At 37.0% G+C, this 24848-nt stretch overlaps 1 protein-coding gene across 3 annotated transcripts in view; it reads left to right on the forward strand.

The window, feature by feature from the left end:
• The window catches only part of LOC134533967 (zinc finger MIZ domain-containing protein 2-like), a 287873-nt gene that overhangs the window by 250381 nt on the left and 12644 nt on the right, over positions 1-24848 (forward strand). For 2 of the 3 annotated variants that reach the window (XM_063371812.1, XM_063371814.1), the window contains exons 7-16: positions 2712-2981; positions 5867-6016; positions 8610-9048; positions 9538-9673; positions 13949-14159; positions 14774-14962; positions 15543-15685; positions 18299-18440; positions 21137-21272; positions 24434-24639. In XM_063371812.1, coding sequence (XP_063227882.1) covers positions 2712-2981; positions 5867-6016; positions 8610-9048; positions 9538-9673; positions 13949-14159; positions 14774-14962; positions 15543-15685; positions 18299-18440; positions 21137-21272; positions 24434-24639 — 2022 coding nt within the window. The remainder of the gene's footprint in view (positions 1-2711; positions 2982-5866; positions 6017-8609; positions 9049-9537; positions 9674-13948; positions 14160-14773; positions 14963-15542; positions 15686-18298; positions 18441-21136; positions 21273-24433; positions 24640-24848) is intronic. The other variant, XM_063371813.1, reaches the window with a different exon arrangement.

Raw genomic sequence — 24848 nt, forward strand, 5'->3', positions numbered from 1 at the left:
GCGTTCATCGATTTATTAGACGTCACGTCAAAAAATGGTTAAAATGTGCTATGTTAACCGCAGACTGTGCAGTTGAAATCAATAAACATGTATGTAGAATAAGAGTTGATGCCCTTAAGAGCTGTTTATTTTTATTTTTTATAATATTTAAGGTCACGAGTAATTGACTCCCTTTGGCTTTCAATTTGACTGGTTAGTCTTCTTAAATAGTTAACACATAGTTTAGGCAATTATAATGGAGTAAAATCCATTTTGTGCAAAAGATAGTGAAATATTCAGTAAAATGTATTTAGAGTTCTAATACGGTTACTCTATAACAATTCTAATATGAAATGGCAAATAATACTTTAAAAATTACGAGACTGTCAAGGTATTTGACAAATTTATACAAGCAGACGTTGAGGAAATTGCTATTAGAAGAAAGTGCAGCTAATGGCGATTCTTAAAAAAAAATGTCACTGAACTGATGCGAATTAAGCATGCCCTAAAGTGAGATAAAGCAACATAAACCGCAAAGATTCTCTCTGTGCTTGTACCAGCGCAAACATTATGCACAGTTAGCTGCTGGAGATTGATTTGAGAGAGTTTTCGAAACTATAGATTATCAAAACTAGTATCGTATGTATGTATTCACGGCTGTATCCCGATCTTGCCTACCACATTGTTTAGTATGTATCAACATGGAGCACCCACAGTCTCATAAGTAAAAACTGCATAGTTAGTCATTTCATTAGAAACATGTTACATATTATATAATAATATTCAGACAAGGCCTACATGAACTTAAAAATTAATAATAATTTTTTAATCTACGTTCTGATATTATGTCTGAAACTAATTAGCCATCATTCACCATCAAATACCTCTATCATATACTAACTCTTAAAAAAATTAAGCCTTGATCAACATTTTTCATCAAATTTAGTTGTCATTACTATAAGAAATTAAACAAATTTCTTTTTATCTAATTAGTTAATAATTTATGACAGGATTAAACTCATGAATAAAAACCCACAGGTTAAATGTTAAAAAAAAATAGCTTGACACGCAATAAAATTAACTTTGTCCTTAAGAATTTGTTTGATCATCGAGACCAGCTTTTGGTTGCAAATATATGGTCAAATAAAAGTGATACATAAATAGCATAATTTAGGACGTAAAAGTGGATGACAGCAGAAGTGTATGTGCAGAAATTAATTTTGTTGGGGGGTGGGGGGTGGCATCTCTTTATGTGATGTTTGCTTTTAAAATTCTTTTCTTTTGTTGGTGAGAATGTTCGATATTTTTAGGATTTTGATTTTGGGGGGGAGTTCCAGATCTCTTGCATACACCCTTGGATGAGAAGTGCAAATTCAGAAGTGTGCCCAGTGAGTGCTCAGGCGTATTGTTTAAAACTCCTTTCTTAACTTGCCCTCGGCTACGGTTGACATTTAGAAGTTTTTACTGCTTGTACATGTGATATGAGTAGAGAGATAAGGGAAATAGCTATTGTGAGTGTAGCTTTCATTGCAAAGAAAACTTTGTCTTGTGACAGAGCTGAAGTTGCAGTTATCGTGGGGTATGTAAATATGTTTGTATTTGTATAGGTGATTATTAAAATTTAAATAATTACCTTGTTTATAGTAATTATTTTTTGTTACTTTTAAGCTGTTATTTTGTAAAAAATGATACACTTTGTCTGAAATGAGTATTTGAGAGCTAAAGCAGTTTAAAACACTATAATAATTTAATACTATTAATTATTTAGTAATAAAGAATCTATCGTGTTTTGGTTATAGGTTGTTAATATTGTTTTTATTTTGCATTTTGGCATTCACATGTGTATGAATAATTCATTAAAATATTGTAATGTTGCCTTAACCAAAAACTGAGTGACATCTCAAAGATGCAGTAAAGTTGTTCTTGTATTATATTACATTAACTAGACATAGTACAAATAGAAATGAATAGACTGAAGAAACACTATTTTTATTTCTCCACAGGTTTTTCCTCTATCTATTCCATCCCCATGTAACCAAATAATTTGTCTTATTTACATCAGCAAATGGATGATCTGTATCTGAAGGTGTTTTATTTGTGTCCAAATATATATTATATATCTGATGAACTAGTGCACTTTTCTGACAGGTTAACTAAAATCAACATTTTTAGTTTGACAGCTGAATATTTTCCATAATTATCGGTAAATGTATTTGATGTAGTAATTTGTATGGGATGACAGCTAATGCCTCACATTAATGTGGGCTAGAACAGTGATGGCCAACTTCACCGTTTTCAAAGGGCCAAGACACATGTGAATAAAATAAATATTTCAAACAAACAAAATTATAATGGTTTATTATTTATTAGGGAAACCAGAAAAATACATTACGTGGCATGACGTGATGAAATGAGAAATTATTATTTTAAACATTTTTTTTTTAAAAAATGATACAGAAAAAAACCTTTTCAATCTAAGAGGAGTTATTGCCACGAAACAATATATTGATTTTAAAAAAAATATGTTGAATTTTTTCAGTATTCCTGTGGGAATAGCGTGGTTTCGTAACAAAATCTGCTGATAAATTATCTTACGTATAGGCAAACGAGAGTACACCTAATGATATTTAATGGAAATGTAATGTAAGTGATCCGTACTGGGCTAGACCACAGTAGTGTTGCTGCCTGCGGGAGTGCGGAGAGTTAACGACGCCCGTGTCTCGTGTTGCCAGATGCAGAACGTCGGGCAGCACGGCATGCAGGCGCAGCAGTACGCTGCCGGCTACGGCGCGCAGAGGGCGCACGGCCCAATGGGCATGGGCAACCCCAGCTCCGCCATGTCGGGCATGGCGAACATGGGCATGGGCGGCGGCATGAACGGCATGAACGGCATGGGCCCCATGGGCTCCATGGGCATGATGGGGCAGAACGGGAGCATGCACGCGGGCATGATGGGTTCCATGGGGCCGGGCTCCATGCCCATGAACAAGATGAGCATGCAGGTGAGTTGAGTCATGGATTGTGCGATCTCGTGTGGGTTGTAGCGTACGTAATTTACAAATGAATTTGCTGTTGTCTGGGGGAATATACGTGGTAGGTTGAAATTGTGTCGTTCGTGACGGTGGGGCGCCACTACATGGTTAGGGCACGTGGACCCAGTTAAAGACTAGTGTTTCTGGGTCGTAACGTGACCCGTGTGGGTGCTATCCCCTATGTGGTATTAAGGGCTCCGCCTACCGGGGCACACACACAGTATGCAGAGCTTCAGGAAAAACAACGCAATTTTAAAACCACTCAAGATATCAGAGTGGGGTCTGCTTACGAAAAGCATTTAAGAGTTCGCTGAGGGCCGAAAAGTACTTTTGATTTCGGATTAAATTTTTAAACTGTATTTTTAGAAGAGTTAAAATGGCTAAAATTCATGTTTTCAGAGTAATTTTTAGGCGTAAAACAACCAGTACAGATTCTTGAAAGCACTTAAGGGACTTGCATAACACCTTTATCTTCAATTCTCGGCCATATAATGTTACGGTCACCGCTCAAATTGCACAGTTGTCCTGTGACGACGATAAGACTGCGCGCCAGTTCAGAGCCTTGCGCTTAGAGGCTATACCGCGCTAGAAATACCAGCGAGCATCGTGCTTATCATCCCGCCTCACTAACACACATACACCTCTGGCGAGACGGGCCTCTTAAAATATCTACTCTACCGACAGCTTTCAGCGGCGGGTACACTATTTCACTATAACTGCCTGTCACTAGTTAATGGGCTCTCTAGGTGTCCCACATGCCTCGACGTCGGAGTTGACGGACACATGGTTGCATGGATAAAGTATTCACAAGTCGAGTAGAAGGGTTTTTATTCTTGATACAAGGTTGATTAACAATTATATATAAAAATCATTACCGTCAGTTGGGGTAACATTGGCCCTTTGAGGGTAACTTTGGCCCAAGACAAAAAATATGTTAAACCATGTTACAACTCTTCAAAATATTTATTAGATGTGATGTTACATATGTATCATCACATCGCGTCTGTGCTCACAGAATAAGTATAGAGGTAGCATTATAATAGTCTTCGAATTTATTCAACGGTGTATTCATAAAAATATAATTTTGTGGAAGCAGTTGCGTGACGAGTATTTTGTATGCGTTTAGTTGTAGGCCTACTCCGCAATAGGGATTTAATAGAAATGGCCTACAGTGAAGTATCTTGCTGTGTACAAGAAGAGATTTAGTGACGAATTTCCGTGCATTTTGCAATCGAGGAAAGGTGAAAATGCTGCATTTTTTTCTTTGTGTCGTGATTTTTCCGTCAAAATAAACAAAATTTCACCAAACACCCCCCCCTCCCCCCTTGCGCGCTTTATTAGGGGCAACAAGCATTGTTTACTATACTAAAAAACCTCCCGCTTTTTGACTGGCCAAAGTTGGCAGGTATGGACTTCTATAAATACTAGGGATGGGACGAATCCACAATTTGGTCGAATCCGAATCCTTGTTCGAATCCTCAGTGTTTGTCATCGAATCTCGAATCCCAGTTCCACACTAAACTTCACCACATGTTATTAAAAAAAATCACACATTTATTTTAAAAAATTACATAAGCCTATGTATTAAAAAAAATTACATGTGTATTTATAAAATTATAAAATAAGTGCATAGTGTATACACCTGATATAAAATAGAGACAAATAACCTCAAAAACCACACACGTAAGTTTGCATCTGTCTAATTCTCTGTTAAATTAATCCTTACTATGTTTTCAATAAAATACGTTTGTATAACAGACACCATTTAAAGAAAGTTAAGTTTTTTTCTGCAATGTTATATTATTGAAGGTTGGAAATGATCGAGTAGTTATGCTAATTGACAAAATGCAGCGTAGTTTATCTTATGTTTGTGCTATTTCCGTTACCTTTATAATATAGTTTAGGTATACAATTTTCTAGAGCTGGACGAACCTCAGTTCTCTGGTTTCGAACCAAACCGAATCGAACCATAGCAAAAAAATTCTGAACCGAGCCGATCCGAACCTCATACAGAAATGGTTTTGAATTAAAATGAACCGACCACCAATCCAAGATTCGAAAATCCCATCCCTAATAAATACCCAATTCTGGGTTCTATGTTGAGACAAACAATCTTAATGCAAAGCTCTATTTGAACTTATGGCAAAATAACCTAAAATAAGGGTTGACAGCACTTAATGCCTCATATGAACATGTAAAAAAAGTTCACTCATTCGTGGGACTGACTTTTAACTCTGGGCTGGAGGTTTGAGTATCTCTAAAATTGTAACAGTAGTACCTCATGTTGGTCACCTGTAACTCAGATCTTCAGACAGCTACAAACATTTAGACATACAAACATACCAACATTTTTCCTGTGACCCAACAACAGGCATCACACAGCATAAGCCTGTTTTATTGAATATGAAGACATTTTCTGTAAGTGCATTGTCTTATATATTTTTTTTTTTTAGGTTCTCTGGCTAACCTGCATTTTTGCAAACTCAAATCGCCTCTGATCCCAGTTCTTCTGTACTGTTGCACAAAGTAATGCAGAGTGAATGTATAACAGGCATTGTATGAGTTTCTTCATTTGTTTGAATTTTTACGTGCAAGAAATTATTCCTAAGGGTGTTCACGGAAAAGTGTTGGAGCTAGCCCACGGTTTTGTCGAGTGTTGTCATCCCAGTTCTTCTATACTGTTATATAACATAATTCAGAGTGAATGTATAACAGGCGTTGTATGAGTTCTTCATTTGTTTGAATTTTTACGTGCAAGAAATTATTCCTAAGGGTGTTCACCGAAAAGTGTTAGAGCTAGCCCACGGTTTGGTCGAGCGTTGTCGACGACTCGGGATGTTTTGTGTGTTCCGCAGGGACCCGGCCCGCAGGTGTACCCCAGGAGGATCACCCCCTACCCCAACCCCGCGATGCACATGTCTCAGAAGAGGCAGCAGCAGGGGTACCCCACCCCCGGCCCGGGACCCGCGATGCAGCCCGGGTTCTCTCCGGCCGGCACGCCGCAGGTGAGCGAGCCCTTTTTTTGCCTGCGTTGTTTCAGCCAGAGATTCACGCAGAGCGAGCCACGACACAACACAACATTTTTGACGTGATAACGTCTTATAAATCGATGAATGCCGGCTGCACGCACAAAAAAGTTGTCACGTTCCGCCTGAGCCGAGCGCGCAAGAACCGGCCAACCACCGTGCGAGAAAATCTTCTATAATATCAAACAGGTTAAGGCGGGCTTTTTAACTAATTGTTCGTGATTATATTTAAACAAATTATTCAAATTAAATTTGCAAAAATTGTAAATAATATTTGAAAATTTAAAAGTATGGAATTTTTCATCAAAGTTTTCTTATGACGTTTTCACGTAAAATTATCGTCCGTAAACCGACTTTTCAGTCAACCCCCTTTTTTCCGATAGTAAGTAGTAGCCTTCCATGTATTTATACAAAAGTAATCCACACAGAATCAAGAGACGCGGCACGACACCACAAAACTGTCGCGAACAGACACGAGGCTACAACATCGAGAAACTGCTCCAACTTGGTCGCGAGCAGACAGTCTGATGGCTGCAGTGTTCTGTGCATGTGCGAGTGTAAAATATTTGTCAATGAAGGCGTGCTGTAGTGTGTTTATAACTTAAAAGATTAGTTAAATACTGTTTTTCATTGTTTCTTTAATTTGAGTAAAATATTGTAACTTGTAAAATATATTGATTGATTTTGTTTTGTCATTAGTGAGCTGGATGCAGATCGTTTAGTATGTTAAGTACAGGACAGACCTATTTTTTTATAATCAATCTTAGAAAAATATTGCAACAGTAATATAATTCCAAGAATGTGGGAAGAAATATGTAACAAAATAAAATGTTAAGCTGTTGCGAGAAGCCTGTGTTAAGCTGTCACAAGGCATTGTGTGGTGTCTCGTCTTGTTGTGTCTCGTCTTGTTTTGTCTGATTCTGTGTGTGCCCAGCCTATGACAGCTTTTCTGCTGTCAACACAGTCACAAATGTGACTATCGTCAAAAGGTGTCAATGCAATAATAAAATTTTTTGAATAAATAGTTAAAATATGTATATTAATATCTGGTGACAAACATTTTCACATCTACTGTAATCTCAACTAACTGAGTTAATGTTAACGGCGGCAAACTCGCCTAGGCAAAAGCTACAGAGAGAATAAGAAAATCTGTATGGTTTTCAGTTGGCCGTGTGGTATTTTTCAGGGGTTAAAATTTTTCCAGTTTTTCTTCAGTGTAAATTCTTTCACGTCACCTCATGATTCGACTAACCAATAAAATTCCATCATTGAGGTTAATTTTTATTAAGGCTTTCAATAACTGTAGATCAAATTCTAGGTCCTCAAGCAAATGTTTCAACAGTCTTTGCCAGGAATGGCATTTAGAGGTTGGCTCAGTTAAAATGGAAACACTTTTAGTTGAAGCTCGGTTAATCGAGTCACTTTTGTACTAGGAAATTTGTTGTACTAGCTCTTTAATCCTCATGTTTGGGACCACAGACAGATTTGCTATTTTGTCATATTATCGAACGTCCGTATAGTTTAAGCGGGAATGTCGAAAGAAAAATTAACACAGTATACTGATTTTTAAAACAATTGGTTGTGATGTGCTATATGGCAAGAAAAAATACACAAGAGCAATATTGTTTCGTACGTGATGCAGATATTTGATTCAAAATATCATGAAACACACGAGTGAACTAAAAATGTGGGCAGCACGACCTGGCAGTCATGTTTATCAAATACCAGAATCTACTCGATAAAACCCTAACGCGAGCGGCTCGATTGGTGCCAAATTATGGAATGTTCTGAACCTAAGCATGCCGCATTAACGAGCACCAACTGTACAATGTTGATGCTGGGCCTTTCTTCTGCCGTCTTTCACACTGGTGTGGCAACACCAGGTGTTCGCGCTAAAGGTATCAGAGCTGTCTGTTATTGGTCTCTAGCTTATTGTGTCTGGCATTGGAGTGAACAGGAGAGGGGTTAGTGACTGGGAAGTGGACTGAAATGGCACGTGTGATTAAAGTCTCAAGGAGGATAAAAACACCAAAGTGGTAATACAGGTCAAACGTATTTACTGCAAGTTAGAGGAATTATTAACCCATTTGCATCCACTCACTTTAATGTTAGACATACCATGGAATCCATAAACTTTTTTATATATTACTATTATTAAAGTTATTTTCTATTTTCATTATATTTTTATTCTTTAAATAAAATTTAAAAAATAGTTTAAGTTTCATGATAAAATACCTTTGTTATAATAATACTAGCTACTCTGAGGGGTTATTTTCATTCTAAAGGGATTTTTTCAAGTTTTTCGGGCAGATTAGCCATTTTGCGTACCAGTACGCCTATGGTGTTATCGGCCAGAAAAACAGCTGCGTACTAGTACGCTTGTAGATGCAAATGGGTTAAGTAGAATTGTAAATTGAAATTTAGGGATGCATAAAAAACCTTAAGTTTCTTAATTATGAGTTATTAAAATTAATTATTAAATTACTACAATTTTTTTTTGTGGTCAAAAGAAAACCTGCTGTCAGAGGCAGGATGGCAGTTTCAACGCGGGAAGCGTGTTGTGTTCTCGCAGTACCCGGCCGGCTACGGCAACGGAAGGCCCGGCTTCCAGTCGCAGTACCCGCCCCAGCAGGCCATGGGCCCGTCGGGGACCTTCGGCCCCGCGGCGGGGGCTCGCGGCGGCTCCGTGGGCATGAGGCAGGCGACGCCGCCCTACGCCGCCGGCGCCCAGGCGAGCCACCAGTACTTCGGCGGGGCGGGCGCTCAGTTCCCCTCCCACCACGCGGGCGGCGGCGGCGGGGGCGGGGGGGTCGGGGGGCAGTACGGGACGGGGGCCCAGTTCGAGCAGGACGTGGGTGCGATGCGCGGGGGCATGAGCTACCAGCACAGCCCCATCCCGGGGAACCCCACGCCCCCGCTCACGCCCGCCAGCAGCATGCCGCCCTACATCAGCCCCAACGCGGACGTCAAGCCCAGCTTCCCGGACCTCAAGCCGCCCCTGCCCATACAGAGTGAGTTAGCATCATCATCCTGGATGTTGCGTGCTCCATTGTCACACAATTAATTTTCTAGCCAATGTTTTCTTCTAATTCATCACGGTACTTTTCGTGAAAAGTTAGATACTTCCAACTAAAAAAAAAAAGGGGGTGGGGGGGATAAAAACAATCCCACATGTGTAAAGTAAATGGTCACTTTGCAGTCCACGCAGTTTTTGTCACAAGGTTTTGGCTAACTTTGCTTTCAAGTTAAGGGATTAGTGAAATAAACCAATTTTTTTTTAGAAGTGGTTGTTTAAAACAAAAATTAATAAAACACTTTTTAAAATTTTGGTGCCTTTGATCCCATTTTGGAAAAATTTCACTATGTGCTCGCTACTCTGATTACAAATTTTCAAATTTTTTACTTGTGGTTTTACGGTGGGTGGTGGTAAACACGTTCGACAGTACCGGTTGAGTTTGGTTGACCTGGGGTTTGCAAACTGGTGTTTGTTTCTTTCCCAGAAGATGACGAACTGCGCCTGACATTCCCTGTCCGAGATGGCATCATACTACCCCCGTTCCGATTGGAGCACAATCTCGCCGTCAGCAACCACGTCTTCCAGCTCAAGCCCACCGTTCACCAGACGCTCATGTGGAGGTAGGTTCTCAGCTGACTCCGACAGGTGCGGTAATCCTTTGTTACGATGAGTTGGAAGTCCTCAATTGGTGGTAGTAAATCTTAAGAGGCCGTGTCAGTAAATTTTTATTTCCAATATTCTGGTCTAGAAGTTCTCTCTTTTAACAGTGAGATTTAGTGGCTTATTCAACCGAAGTAACTGTAACCGCAGCGCGTGATAAAGCTACTATACCGCCAGATTACTCGACGAAAAATGTATCTGGTTCCTCGACAATCTGAGAGGATGACAATCTGACCGGCGGCTCACTAGGAAATTGCGGATGCAGGGATTCAGAATCAAGAAATCTCACATTTACAACTGTAGTATGAGTCGTATCTAAAAATTTTAATACTTTAAATGTATCGGAATACAATTAATCTTCAAACATGTGGTAATTATTCTTTATCTGGATGTAATATTCCGTGAAAAATAATGGTAGTTGACATTAAAAAGTATACGAAATTCATAGTGTAACGTTTTAAAAGGATAATAACATAAATTCTTATGCTTAGATATTGCATATGCATTACACACAATCTAAATACAATCTCACTTAAGTCAGACTACCTAATTTTTTTACAATGCACCATCATACAGTTTAACAGAGGTAGGAGAACCTCTTATCGATGTTGTTTCAAAGAATCTAAATTTACAAATATTACTATTTATCTTATTATGATATGTATCTTTATGAATAAGAATTTACAAAAAAAATGAATTGATTACATTACACTTTAACATTACAAAAGACTAAAACACTAACAAAACTTAGTTTTATATATTGCTGTAGCATATTAGAAGACGAAATAACTCACTAGACTAACATTAAGAGGGCTGTATCACAAATTTACTTTACAGAGGAGAAAATATCTTTTAAAGATATTTCATTACCTCATTGATTACATAATACTGCCGTTGATGTGATCGTAGATATAAAGTATTGAAAAATTAGATTTCATTATGTTTATGTAAATATTTAGAAAACGTTATTGCTTATAGATGCTCATTATTTAAATAATAGAGAATCTTTTACTTTAATATACTGGACAAACAAAATACTTATAAGTTAATAAGCTTAGTTGAATAACATCTTCAATTTGTATTGAATTCAATGTACAAATTGAAAATCATGTACAATGAATGCAACTGATTGAATTCAATAAATATTTGATCTTGTGAAACGGCCATAATGGTGATGTAGATAATTATAGATACTCACATGCATTTTGAGAGTCCTTATAAAGCCTATTACAATTTTATAAGTATACATTAAAATGCTTTTAAAATAGACATGTGTAATATAATTAACACTTGTTTAAATAAGATCATAACAATAAAAAATAAATGAAAATCCTTCAACAGTAAGTTATGTTTTATAAGATTTTAACAAAACACACATACCATAAGAGAATATTAATCATGCCACATAATTCAACACAAAATATTCATTCCAATAGGCGCTACGTAAAAATAACTTCTATTTTTATGCTGATAACTTTGCATTGTTTTATATATATCATTATTTTTAACTTTTAATATTCTCCACACATTAACTGAAATTAAGTATTTTCAGAGCCTTAGCAAATGTTGGTCTGTACCACATACAGTTCGTACGATATCTCTACGTGAAACACATACAGTTCATTATTTGTAATTTTAATTATATTTCCATGAACATAATGAAATTAGTATAGGGCCTAGGTTGTTCACTGTTGAGTACTTCTGAAGTATTTTCATTGTGAGTTAACATACATACCAAATGCCATTCTTCCAGCAAAGTTACAAAGAAGACAACAAGATAATATATGTATAATATATATAATATGTATAATATATATAATATGTATGTAGTACCATATTTTAAACCCCTATTAAATGCATAATAACTCAATCTCTTTTCTGGACTATTAAGTAATAGTTTTTGATTACTGTTATTTGTAACTTAAATAAAATGACAACTAACAAATTAGTAAAATATATAATTACGTGCGATATAGTGTGACAGTTTTACTTGGACGGCAAACTAATATAATAAAATGTCTATGACAATGTTAACTTTACTCATTATTATGGAAAGAAACAAAATGGGCAGATAAGCATATTCTACGCTGACATTTAAAAATGCTCAATTCAAAATGAACATTTCTTCCCGATGACAAACAAAAAAGTTGTATGGTCGCGAATAATACATTCGTATGGCGTCACATCAGCGGAATATTCCCTTGGCATAAATGTGTGAAGTCTGTGACACAAAAACAAATGAACGAACAGCTTTTTTTTTATCGGATGTGCAATCGGAGACCCTTGGGGTGGTTGAAGAGTGTCAGGTCGGTCGCCAGACCAGATAGTGAAAGCTCAGGGGCTTAGGATAGAAAAGGCCTATCTCCAAATTATTAAGTATAAATGTTGTCATGAAATAGTTAAAGACTTGATTACAACCAGGTTTTTAAACCCATCATGATCATGAAGACACTGATCGGAAGGTAATGTACAATACATTTCAATGGCCTTTTCAGTTTTTGCTAAATAATTATAAATATAAGCAAAATTCCACTGTATCTGGACAAATCAAAATATTGATTATATTTTTTTCATCACAGAAATAATATATGATATGATAACTAAATTTGAAAAAAGCGGTTATGTTAAATGTATTGTATACTTTCAGTAGGCAAAATTTCTGGCCCCTACCTCTTATAGACTTTGAGAAAAACTGCCTTTTAAAATAACATTGATATAGATAGGAGCGCAAATTTGTGACACGGCCTCTTAAGTGTTGGGCATTATTTCTGCCTCTCAAAGTTCATTTTGCATGTTGTAGGAAAGTTTTGTGTTTAATTGTTGTTGTAAATGTATATAAGCAGCTATGCAGCAAGATTAATATGCATATTATTTTGTGCACCAGCTCAGTAATTAACGTATATGTACATGTGTCTTGTAAGAACTCTTGTGTGAAAACAGTAGAGATGTTAGTTTTCCGGAAAAGTATTTTTGGGAATATTTTCTGGTAGTTTGCTGGAAAATATTCTCCTGAAAAATTTTCCAAGCGAAACTTTCTCAGAAGCACACAAATAAGTTTTATCAGCTTTTTTTATACAGAAAGAACCAAATAAAACACAATACATTTTGTCTTTCTAATGTATATCAACCTATCCCAAATTATGTAAATTTATGCTGGCAATGGAAAGAAGGAAAATTTTCAACAAAAATATGGGTTTATATTATTCCAGAAAAATTTCTGAACAGAAAATATTTCCCACTCACATCTTTAGTGAATAGTGTTGGAAATGTATGTTAACTACAAGATTAGTATGCATATTATTTTGTGTGGGCTGCAATTAACATTCACATACATATATTTTCATCTTAAAATTAATATATTTGAGCATTAGAGGAAGGAAGTCATTTGCAGAGTGCAGTTGGCACTATTTAATCCATCATTCTTAGTTTTGGGTAATTCTGTAAATTGGCATTGATAGAGCCGCTTGTGTTTTGATTTTTTCTTGTGGATTCGGGCTTTTGTTGTCAAATGCAAAACAATAACATAGATGTTTTTAAACAGTAATGTGCTTGCATTTTTATTGCCATAGAGCAGCTTTTTAAAACTTTTAAGTTATAATTGGATTGTTTATCATTTTTACTTTGGTATTGAGATTAATAATCTGGAAAAGAAATTTTATCCTGTACGTGACTGATTAACGGACCCACCTAGTCAGGGGTATATTTGTAGTTAGGCAGTATGGTAAGTGCGATGCTGGCTGGTGCTTCTAGCGCGGTATTGCCTCTAAGTGCAAGGCACAGAACTGGTGTGCAGTCTTTATGACTATGTTATTTGAGTGGTAACCATATATTTTTTTGCTTTCGAGAATATGTACCAGGTGTTCCATGCCTAAAAATTATTCTAAATACCTGTCCTTTTAGCCATTTTGACTATTCAGAAAATACAGTTTAAAAACGAAATACGGAAACAGAACTACTTATCCAACCTCAGTGTGGTCTTAAATGCTTTTCTAAAGAAAACAGATATGGCTCTGATATTTTGAGCTGTTTACAAATCGGTTGAGTTTTTTCTCAAGCTCGGCACACCATGCTTGTGCCCAGGTAGGTGGTGTCTTTAAAGAGCCTTCACAAGTTTTTTTTTGTTCAGAAGAATACATGGAAGTGTCTGCTCTTAACGTCATCTAGAAGTTCTGTACAGTTGAATCGAGTGTGTTAGAAGTCCGCCAAAGTCGGTCGGTTGTCGGTTGGTATCGCAGGTCCGACCTAGAGCTCCAGCTCAAGTGTTTCCACCACGAAGACCGGCAGATGAACACCAACTGGCCGGCGAGCGTCCAGGTGTCGGTGAACGCAACACCCCTGAGCATCGACCGCGGCGAGAACAAGACGTCGCACAAGCCGCTCTACCTGAAGGAGGTGTGCCAGCCGGGTCGGAACACCATCCAGATCACCGTGTCTGCGTGCTGCTGCGTGAGTTCCTCCGCCCTCCACGCCGGCTTACAGGGCGTCCACGTTTCGGGAAAGTCAGGGGAGGTCAGGGAGAAATCAGGGAAATTGGGAATTCACGGTTTGTACGCCTTCTTGATTTCCTTGAAAAGTCCTTAATTTGGTTTTTATTGCATTCATTCAAGTTGCTTATAAAATTAAAAACTCATTGTGTGTTTCTGTAATTTTTATTATTTCGTTTTGGACTGTTTGCAAATCAATGTTTCCCACTTGCACTTTGTTAGTGTGTAACAATGTGGTTTAGCTCTTCACATACTCGTGTCGTGTTTTTTTTTTGTCAGTGGTGAAGCAGAGAATATTTATTAATTCAATTTTTTGATTATAATAATAGTTTTGACTTGTGGTGAACTATGAGTAAAAAAATTAATGTATTGATATTCGTGTACATCTATAGCCTGAAGGCATTTAAATCCTTAAAGAGCTCCTTAAAAAGTTCTTAATTTTTATTGTTAGTAAAAGAAATGAAGGATCAAGGATCTTAGTAAGTACAGTATTGTGTGGGCCAGATGTCGGCCACAGTTATTTGCGGCCATGATGAGCGCGGACTTAGTTTTGTTTTGGTGTGCCGATGCTCGCAGTCGCACTTGTTCGTGCTGCAACTGGTGCACCGGCCAAGCGTGCGCAGCGTGCTGCAAGGGCTGCTGCGCAAGAGGCTGCTGACGGCGGAGCACTGCATCTCCAAGATCAAGCGCAACTTCAGCAACACGGCGTCGTCGGGCGGGCCCCTCTGCACGGACCGGGATGGGGTCGAGCAGACAGCGCTCAAGGTACCGAGGGGATCTTTCACACGCGTACTGCGGGGAAAAATAATTTTTTTTTTTGAGACAGTGCATGAATAATATTTTCCCAGTCAAAAATTATAATTATTAGACTGAAGAATAATAATTGGTTATTTCATGCAAACAACTGCATAAATAATGGATTTAGTTTCAAACAACATATACAAGATGATAAATATTGATGTGTATTTCAGTGAATACAATTTTTTTTTTCTTTTCCATTTTCACAATATATGTTATTCAGTCACAGCATCTACATCCATGATACATTTGTTGTGATTTATTAAGGCATTTTCTCTTAGTATGAAAGCTGTCACTTAAAAGTTTATTTGTTTTTTCATTTGTTCATTCATTCTTTCATTAATTCATTTGTTCTTTCGGTCATTTATCATTCATACTTTCAATCATTTATTAATTATTAATTATGTGATCCATTAATTCATCATTTTCTTGGACGCACATTTTTCCCCCCAGTAAATCTAATTATGTTTAGTGTAAAACGACACCAGCACTGTGTAGTAGGTATGTTGGTTGTTCGTTATGACTGACCCATTTTTATCCCCCCCAGGTTTCCCTGAAGTGTCCGATAACCCACAAAAGGATCACACTCCCTGCCCGCGGCCACGACTGCAAACACATCCAGTGTTTCGACCTGGAGTCCTACCTCCAGCTGAACTGCGAGCGGGGTTCCTGGAGGTGTCCCGTCTGCAAGTGAGTTCACGACAACTGTGCTCTGTTTCACGTGGGCCAAATCCTTCACGTTACAGTGAAACTTCGTTAGTAAAAACCCTGTCAATAAAAAACTCTCATTAATAAAAAGTGTTTTCACAGTCCCTAGAAATTACGTAGGAATTATATATCTAAGTAATTTGTTAAAACAAAGGTATGGTTATTAAGAGTGATGGGCTGGTCGAATCCTTGAATCCTGGAATCCTAACGAATCTCCAGTTTTCAAAAGATTCGAGATTTGAGGAAAAATATTCGGGATTTGAGGAAAAAGATTTAGGATTCAAGGAAAATATTTTAAGAAAAATATTGGAGTAAATATAGTAAATTAAAAAATTCGACATTCAAAAGTTTACTAGGCTTATTATGTTTATTTCTGTACTTATTTTAATTAGGGCTGGGCCGATACCACTTTTCACCGATTCCACCGATAGAGATTCTTATGGGCCGATACTGCAGATACTTGATGCCGATACTAACCAAAGAAATGTTTGTGTTATGAAAGGATATTTTACTTATAAAGTATTTTTTTAATTTCATATTATAATGACAGAGTACCATCAAATGGTCAAAACACTTACTAACATGCATCTTACAATTATAATAAAACACACACAAATACTTTTTTTTTCAGCCCACATGTTTAAGCATTGCCCCACCTCGTGATATTTTTACATGGCACAAAGTGCATGTAGCCTTGGTATCTTTATTTGATTGAAGAGTGCAGTATTTCCAAACTTCACTTCTCTTCCCAGCCATATCATCACACTCAGAAAAATCTTTAAAATATCACTTTAGATTTAGATTTTAACAATTCAAGCTAACGTAAATACTAAATTGTAAACAAACACAACAACATAACATCAACAAAGCCATAGATATATAAATAACATGGAGATGGGGCAAGCTACTCAGACGTTCTACAGCAACTGTTTCTATGATCGCGAGTGCTGTAAACATGATCGCGAGTGCAATTTACTTTATCGCGAGCACTGGTAAACGTAACGTGAGGCTGTCTTTGCTCCACAGTTGGCAATGAATATTTTTTATTTATTTATTCAGTTTTATTTCAGTGGATCCCATATGGAGTTAAGGGCTCCGGGATATAGAACAAGTCAATTTTATACAGATAATACGTATATACTAGGGGTGTGCGGGAATAGGTTTTTGTACTGCGGGAAATTTTTGGGAAAAATGAATTATTCCCGCGGGAAACGAGACGGGATCGGGAAAATTAAAAAAAAAAAAAAAAAAAGCAAATTTTTAATTCTAATATGAGAAGATGGCCATTTAAACGTTTCTTGCAATGTTAGTTGTTTTTTTGCTGCTATTTCTTTTGTCTGCTTCACTTGCCCTTTTTTCAGCGGCGACTTCATATTTTTTAGCATCCTCAAATTATTTTTTTATAGAGGGATATTTATTGAGATGGCTTAGTAATCCAGACGTGCTACCATGCTCGCATCTCAAAAATGTTTCACATGAGACACACTTTGCCAGGGATTTACTGTCTGTCAGACGTTCAAAATACTTCCAAACAATTTAGGTTTACAAGTAACAAGCTGATCGGTTGCGACCTCCATTATTTGTAGGCTGCTAGTTTGTTTTAATATACAACGGCATCGAAAATAGGAACTGATACTTTGCACAAGCCTTAATAACGTAACGTCAGACGACAAAGCCCGCCAAACTAAACAGTAAACAACTATTTTTTTCTCCCAAAGCAAAATCATAGATGTTTAGATACTCGTGAGCAGTGGTGTAAAACTACGTGATTTCATATTTTTCAAAGTGCAATACAGTTCTCTGCATCGCCACTGCTATCAAGCAATGAGAACGGTTACGCTTCGTTATGTAACGCAAGTCTAGTATTTCTTTTATCTTTGGCTAAAAGGTTGGATTGCGCATGTGTTTTGTTTGTGTCTAAGGACACAGTGGTTTTAGGTTAAGTATTCGATGGTGACGGCAATAACGTTATATAACTGACTATTCACGTATCTTGCAAATTTGTACCCTTAAAGAAATATATTTATGAACGCATAGAATATTTAAGGTACTCCATGTACGTTTTTTATATTCCAATTAGATAGTATGTGTAAACGATTATCATAATTCACTGCACACCACAGCTGTCGCTACGATCGGAATACGTTTAAAAGATGTTGTACGTTTAAATAGTACGGAAACTCTTCAAAAATGTACGAATCCATAAAAAATATTGTTGTAAAAACGATTTGAATTGATAGAAAACATTTTCACATGATTAGTAAACATTTGTAAATTTTTAAACAATTTCCCGAAAAATTCGGGAGTAATAAAATTCCCGCCCGGCATTTCGGGAAGCCTATTTTCCCGAAGCGTCGGGATCCCGCACACCCCTAGTATATACATACATAGATAACTTTTCATGACCATAAACACTTTTGAGCGGAAAAGTGTAACCCCATGTACTAACTACAGTTTATCTATCCGTTGTCTCTTGTACCTGGCCTTTTTTACTCACTTTTTATTTCAATAATTTACTACATATTATTATTTTTTTTACTTCCCAAACATTTATCTAATAAAATGCAAACTGAATGTGTTTTTTTTTTTTTGCAGTAAGGGAGCTCAACTAGAAGGCCTCGAAGTGGACCAGTATATGTGGGGCATTTTGAACACACTTAACACGTCCGATGTGGAGGAGGTTACCATTGATTCGTCGGCAAACTGGAAGGCAGCGAAGAATGTCCAGGGAATAAAGGTTTGTGCTATGTTATTAACTAACATATTTTCCCAATGCAAAGTTCTGAATCGTGTAGTTTTGTAGAAAGCAACTTTAGCTTTCAATGACAGTCAATTTTTGTTTCGCTCTCATTTTCAACTACTTCCTTACTTGCTATTGGGTTATTGCATTTTTAATGCAGTTGTGATTGTTTCATTTTCTTTGTGATTACTAATATTTAAGCGTTATTCCTTTAAATTTGTCACAATTCAGTAGAACCTCATTTTTTACGTACCCAGGATTTACAAATTCCCATTTTTAACAAATTTTTTTTTACTTGCATATGTAGTGACATTTTCTAAATAATTCTCCATATTGATATGGCATTCACTGTAAAACAAATTATTATTGTGTTGTTTGCACCTAAATTTGCATTTTACAGTTTTTATTTAACTAAAGTTTTGCAGTAAAATTTAAAAAAAAAATAAAATGGTGCTTTTATGAATATTTAGCATTTGGTTTATAGTAGTAAAATTTCAGGTCTGATTCTATGTATTGCTTAACCAAAATAAGACACTATTGTGCAATTTGTGCATAACTCATGGCCGCTAAGAGACCTTTGTAATTGGCTCAAGTTTTTAAAATAGTAACTGTTTGTGAATTATGTTTGTGACAATTGCAAGAAAAACATACATACTAGATATAAAGTAAGGATGCATTGTTCAGAATACAAAATAATTGAATAGTGTTTTACTACTACTATTAGGATTTTCTAATGGTGGAAAATGTCACTGTACAAACAGCCAATTGCATTGCCAACTTATTTTTATATATATTTTAGGGATGGGTTGAGTACACATTTTTATCGATTCCGATACCGGTACCGATTCCTAAATTTCGATTCTCGATTCCGAGTCATTCCAGTTTTCGATTCCTGGTAATTCTGGTCACATAATTAAAACTACTTAAGAATTGAATGCATTACATAATGATAATAACATGTATAAAGGATAATTATAAACTTAGGATTAAATGTTGAGGGTTTTTTTTTTTTTTTTTTTTTTCAATTACCAGTGAAGAAGCATCTTCACATAAAGTTTGTTTGCTAGTAAGTACTAGGCTGTGCACAAAGAAGTTCAACATTTAGACAGGGTTCTTTAACAGGCGATAACGCCGATAACATAACATCTTTGTTCAAAATGGGTTCAAAGGTAGCACTACTTTTTTCTGTGGTACCTTTTGACTTAGTTGGTGACAGTGCTGTAAACAAAAGTTTGTTTTTCTTCAAAGACTATTTTTTCTGGTAGTAATGTGTGCCGGGATTTCAAATGCTTCATTAAATTGGTTGTAGATTTGTAAGTACCGCTCCGTGAAATTTGCGCACTACCATGATTACAAATTGCATATTTGTCATTTTCACTATTGATGCGAAAATGTTCCCAAACTTTAGACATGTTGATACAATATCAGACCATTCACATTGTAATTTGAAACGACAGTCGGCGAACATTTTTTTTACTAACAAACTAGCAAAACACTTGAAAATAGTTTTAGCAAAACAATATTTGTGCCAAATAAATAAATAAATAAATAGTAATTCACCGTCGTGCTATTGAGGTTACTGTGAATTGTTGCGCATTTATGCTATTTATTTGGCACAAATATTGTTTTGCTAAAACTATTTTCAAGTGTTTTTCTAGTAATTATTACGGTTTTCCTTTGCAAGAAATAAACACGAGCCTCTGTTGGCGGTATGGCCAGAGAATTCTTTAAAATCGATTGTTGCTTTCATTATACAATTTGTCCCGTACGCAACGAATCGATACGTTTCGACTTGACTTTATATTTTATGGCCACCAGAGATTTTGTGGAGGCCATCATCCTTGAATGGCTCACAACTAAAATGGTGACGACACGTGATGTGATCTCGTTTCATAACCGTCACTTTCTTCACAAAAAACAATGGACTTTTCTTAACTGCAAATAAAATTAATAAGTCTTTTTACAATTTATTTACGTCTAATACATGAGTGAGGAATAATGTTCTTCGATCGTGGAGTTTTAATTAGAGGTTAAACATGCCCGGTAACATTGTTTTTATTTATTTTTATTCGTATAAAATTAATATTTAATAATAATGAGCATTATTAGGAATTTTATGCGCATACGGCAGGTAAGATATATTAAAATAAGTAAGTAAAGTTCAGACCAAAATATATTACTACTGTATTTTCTTAACTTAACCGATTCCTAACCTACCTTGCCCTTTTTTAGTACCCGATACTGAGTACCCAAATTTTTTAATAATCGGTGGTATCGGAGAATCGAATCGACCCATCCCTAATATATTTTTGTCTTACGATTCATGTGTTTTTTTTTGTCTTATGATTCTGTGGCAGAACTGCTGGTATGTAATTCATCATCATCATCCTCATATTCCTCTGTCACTCCACCATTTCTCCTCCTTCACTCTGTTCCATTATTCTCATCTCTCCTGTACTCATTGAACTATCTGCTCGTTTCACCTCTTCCTTGGTTTTTCTTGGTGACTTCAACTCCACCATTTTCCTAGACTGCCTCTCTTTTCCCATTCTCTTCACATATCAATACCACTTCATGTTTGCTTTTCCCATGATCTCATTAAGTCTGGTACACTTGCTCTTTGCTTGCTCCACATACGAGTACAAGGCAGGTGTGTGATTACTGTTATCTAATGTTCTTGCATCACTTTCCAGACGGAAGACGACACAGACTCGTGCGGGGCGAAGCGGATGAACAAGGCAATGTCGCCAGGCAGTATGACGCTCCCCACGATGAACAATTGGGATATGAGCCAAGCCATGTCTCCTTACATTCCTCCTGATATGAACAGTGAGTTCTCACTTTGTCTCCATTCGTGTGCCCTTTCATTTTACATCCTTTTTCAAGCTCGTGAATTTTGGGCATTTTTAGTTGATGTTTTTTACGGTATGCAACATGAGAAACTTTAAGGGTTTATTTTTGTTGTGTAATATTTTAGCTCTCTGTATACCTACAGCATTTTTTGGGAGTAATGGAACGGAAGTCGCATGGAACGGAAATGTATAACCTTGGTGCTGCTATCTGTGGCGGATGGTGCAAACGAAAGTTCACAAAGCCAAAGTAAAACTTTACAGTATTAAAAGTTTGGTTAATTTTAACAAAATGGGCATTATTTTAATAAAATTCCTTGTTGAAATTCAGGTACAAAGCCAGGGTTTAGTAATTTTTCAAGGTTTCTTTTTCTTTTTTTTTTTCTTTTTTCTTTTATTGGTGCCATTTCATTATAGGCCTTTCAGTCTACATAAAATAATTCAATCGCAGACCTATCTGCTCTGGCAGCATATTCTAGGGCAGGTACGGAAAGTATGTGTGATTTGCGTCCAGAGATATAGTTGAAAATACTGTTTTCATATACTTATCATGCTTGGCATGATTTTTTTAAAAAATAATTTTAAGTTAAATTTTGTGTCTTGAGTTTTGTGTTATAAGTGTATTTGCAACATGAGAACATATGTATTTGCTCGTTACCGAAGTTAGATGTTTCACATTTAGGGGAGTACTGAACGAGTCTCTCACTTTTTTTAAATTTGGGCCTAACATCTCTGACATGACCAGTCCCACAGACAGGGAAATTCTGGCAAGCAGCAAAAATTCAGGGATTTTAAAATGTGACTTCAAAACCTTGAAAACACAAAGGAAATTGATCAAATGTTAGTTATCAACCTGGATTATTAATTTTTAATGCTAGTGTGATCCTTTAATATCTTAAAACCATTCTGTATTTTAATCAAAAAATGCATGTGTAGTTGAAAAACCTATCTACAGTAGAATCCCGCTGATGCGACCCCTCACGGTTCCCGGAAAAACGGACTTATAAACGGAAGGGTCGCAATAGAGAATTCGGGCCAATCCCCCCCCCCCCCCCCTCAACCCAAAAAAAACATAAAAAATTGCCTTTATTCGCATAGATTTCAAATTCAAATAGTCTATGGCGTAAAAAAGACAACTTTTTAAATTCATATTACAGTATTTAAATAGCATGATGTCTCCCGAAAAAAACGATACCCTAAAAAGCAATATTGGAGCTCCCGTTGCCGAAAAAAAAAATTCAACACAGTGCAGCGTGTCCATTTTCGCCATCTTTGTATAGAAAAATCAGACGATTTAGTGTTGAAATGATAACTTTTTATTAAAGGTTTATTATGTCTCTTGCGGGCTGTATTAGTGTGGTGTTTGAAAGGTTGTTTCCCCGTGACACACGGGTGGTCTGGCGGCGCTTATCGCTCTGGTCCTGCCAGCTGACGTGCAGGAATGCGAGAAGTAGGGTAAGCGGTGTGTGTGAGAGAGAGAAAGAGAGAAAGAAAGAGAGAGTGGCCCTTTTATGTGTCCCCCTCCCACAAATATATTGGCTGGCAGGTCTCGCCCTCTTCACCTTCTTTATCTTATCTCTATCTCTCACGCACACTTGAAGCCCCTAATACGTCACGGGACCTGGACGGCAATAGACGCGCAGTTTACCGGTATTGGCTAGCGTGGACAGTCTAGAGGGGTGGTATCTATTTTTAGCGTCTTTTGTATGCCTGCCTGCTTACAGTACAGCGCTCGCCAAGATAAACGTGAACACATAGCGCCCAACAAAGTGTAACAGACTTGTTTTTCAGCCGATTTTACTCAAATTTTCGACTTTCTCTGCTCAAATTTTTCACGGTTCCTCAAAAAACGGTCGTATAAACGGAATGGACGCATCAGAGGGGGGTCGCATCGGCGGGATTCTACTGTACAGTCAAACCTCTATCTATCGAACTCGCATGTATCGATTGTCCGTGTTTATTATACTTTCTACGGTCCCGGCAAAATTGCCATACAACTAAGGTTAAAAAAGTCCGCTTGTACCGATGTTCGAATTATTGTTTTGTCCACATTGATCGTACAAAATATGTCATCCCGTCACTATAAATTATAATAGATGATCGTTTAACCATAAAGATTTTGCAGAAATAACCATTTCTTAGACAGAAACCGTCATAAAAACAGTAACGATTGTATACAGAAGTAGTAAAAATCACCTTAAATCTGCAGCCAAGTAATGGAGCATGTAAACATGAAGAAAAGACAAATGAACAACACGAAGAAATATGTATGATGTACCATAACTATAGTACAAACCCAATTGTTATCTTACGATAATTACCATAAAAAGAACTAAAGATTCTTTGTAGATACCATAATACTACAGAAGCACGATAGCTACCACATTTGCACTTTAGTTACCGTAACAACCGAGATGTATATTTACAGTGATGGTAATGTATTTATTTATAACATATCAAAATTAAAGAACATTATTGAGAAAAAAAAGCATGTTAAATTTTTATATGTACGGTTGGCACATGTTGCGAAGAAATAATGCGATCTGAAAGAATGCAGTACTACTACGAAAAGTGAAAAGGGTACTCGTGGATTTTTAGGTTATGGCAGTCTCTCTCATTTTTTCAGTAATATCTGCCGAAAATTAACAAGTGTATCGGAAGTCGGCAGAAATGCCGGTTCAACTAAATATTGGCAAAATCGGCTTCTTCAGTACAGCTCTACATTTGATGATATGAGTAAACATATTTCAGACTTCAAGACATTGAAAAAGACTTTAATTTCCATGTAGGTTTACTGTGCGTATGTTTTTTTTTTTGCAAGTGTAAATTGAATTAAGTAAAATGCTTCCATTTTTATTTTTTTTCAATTGATTAAACTTTAATGACAAGTAACTGATATATTTCTGACACTAATTTTGAGGTTGAAATATTTTTTTTCAAAATCTAAGAGTTAAGTCCACATCTATTGAATGTCCGCATCTACTGAATTTTTTTTTTGGTCCCCTGAAAAACGATAGATAGAGGTTTGACTGTATATCATAAGAGAATGATCAATGAATCAATTGTGTATAAATTGAATGATTAAAAGCACAATCAAATGTTTTTGGGTCATAATTCATAAAATTCCAATTTTTTTTGCAGGCATCGCGAGTGGGTCGATGATGAACACCGGTCCGCCGCCGTACAGCACGGGCGCCCTGGGCCGCAGCAACTCGTACGACTTCGGCGGCGGGTCGAACCCGGGGAGCAACGAGTACGCGGGCGGGGGCGGCCCGCTCTCTCACCTCAGCGAGTCCGTCAACTCCCTCGACCCCCTGAACGCGATGGAGAAGACGCTGAACGAGCAGGTACGTCTGTGCCACGTCTGGCCTTCTCTGCGTGCGTTTGGAGTGCGCTGAATTCTCTCACCCGCTTAGTTCGGCCTTCTGTTTGGCCCCCCCAACAGGCAAAACTGATGTGTTATGGGGGTTGCCGCCTGGCAGATCGTCAAGACTGTTGGACCGTCGGCCGGGTCTTGCTTGCATTCATGTTGGCACACCTGCGAAGTAAAACATTG

Source organism: Bacillus rossius, chromosome 7, assembly GCF_032445375.1.
Source record: "Bacillus rossius redtenbacheri isolate Brsri chromosome 7, Brsri_v3, whole genome shotgun sequence".
In the NCBI taxonomy this organism is placed as follows: Eukaryota; Metazoa; Arthropoda; class Insecta; order Phasmatodea; family Bacillidae; genus Bacillus; species Bacillus rossius.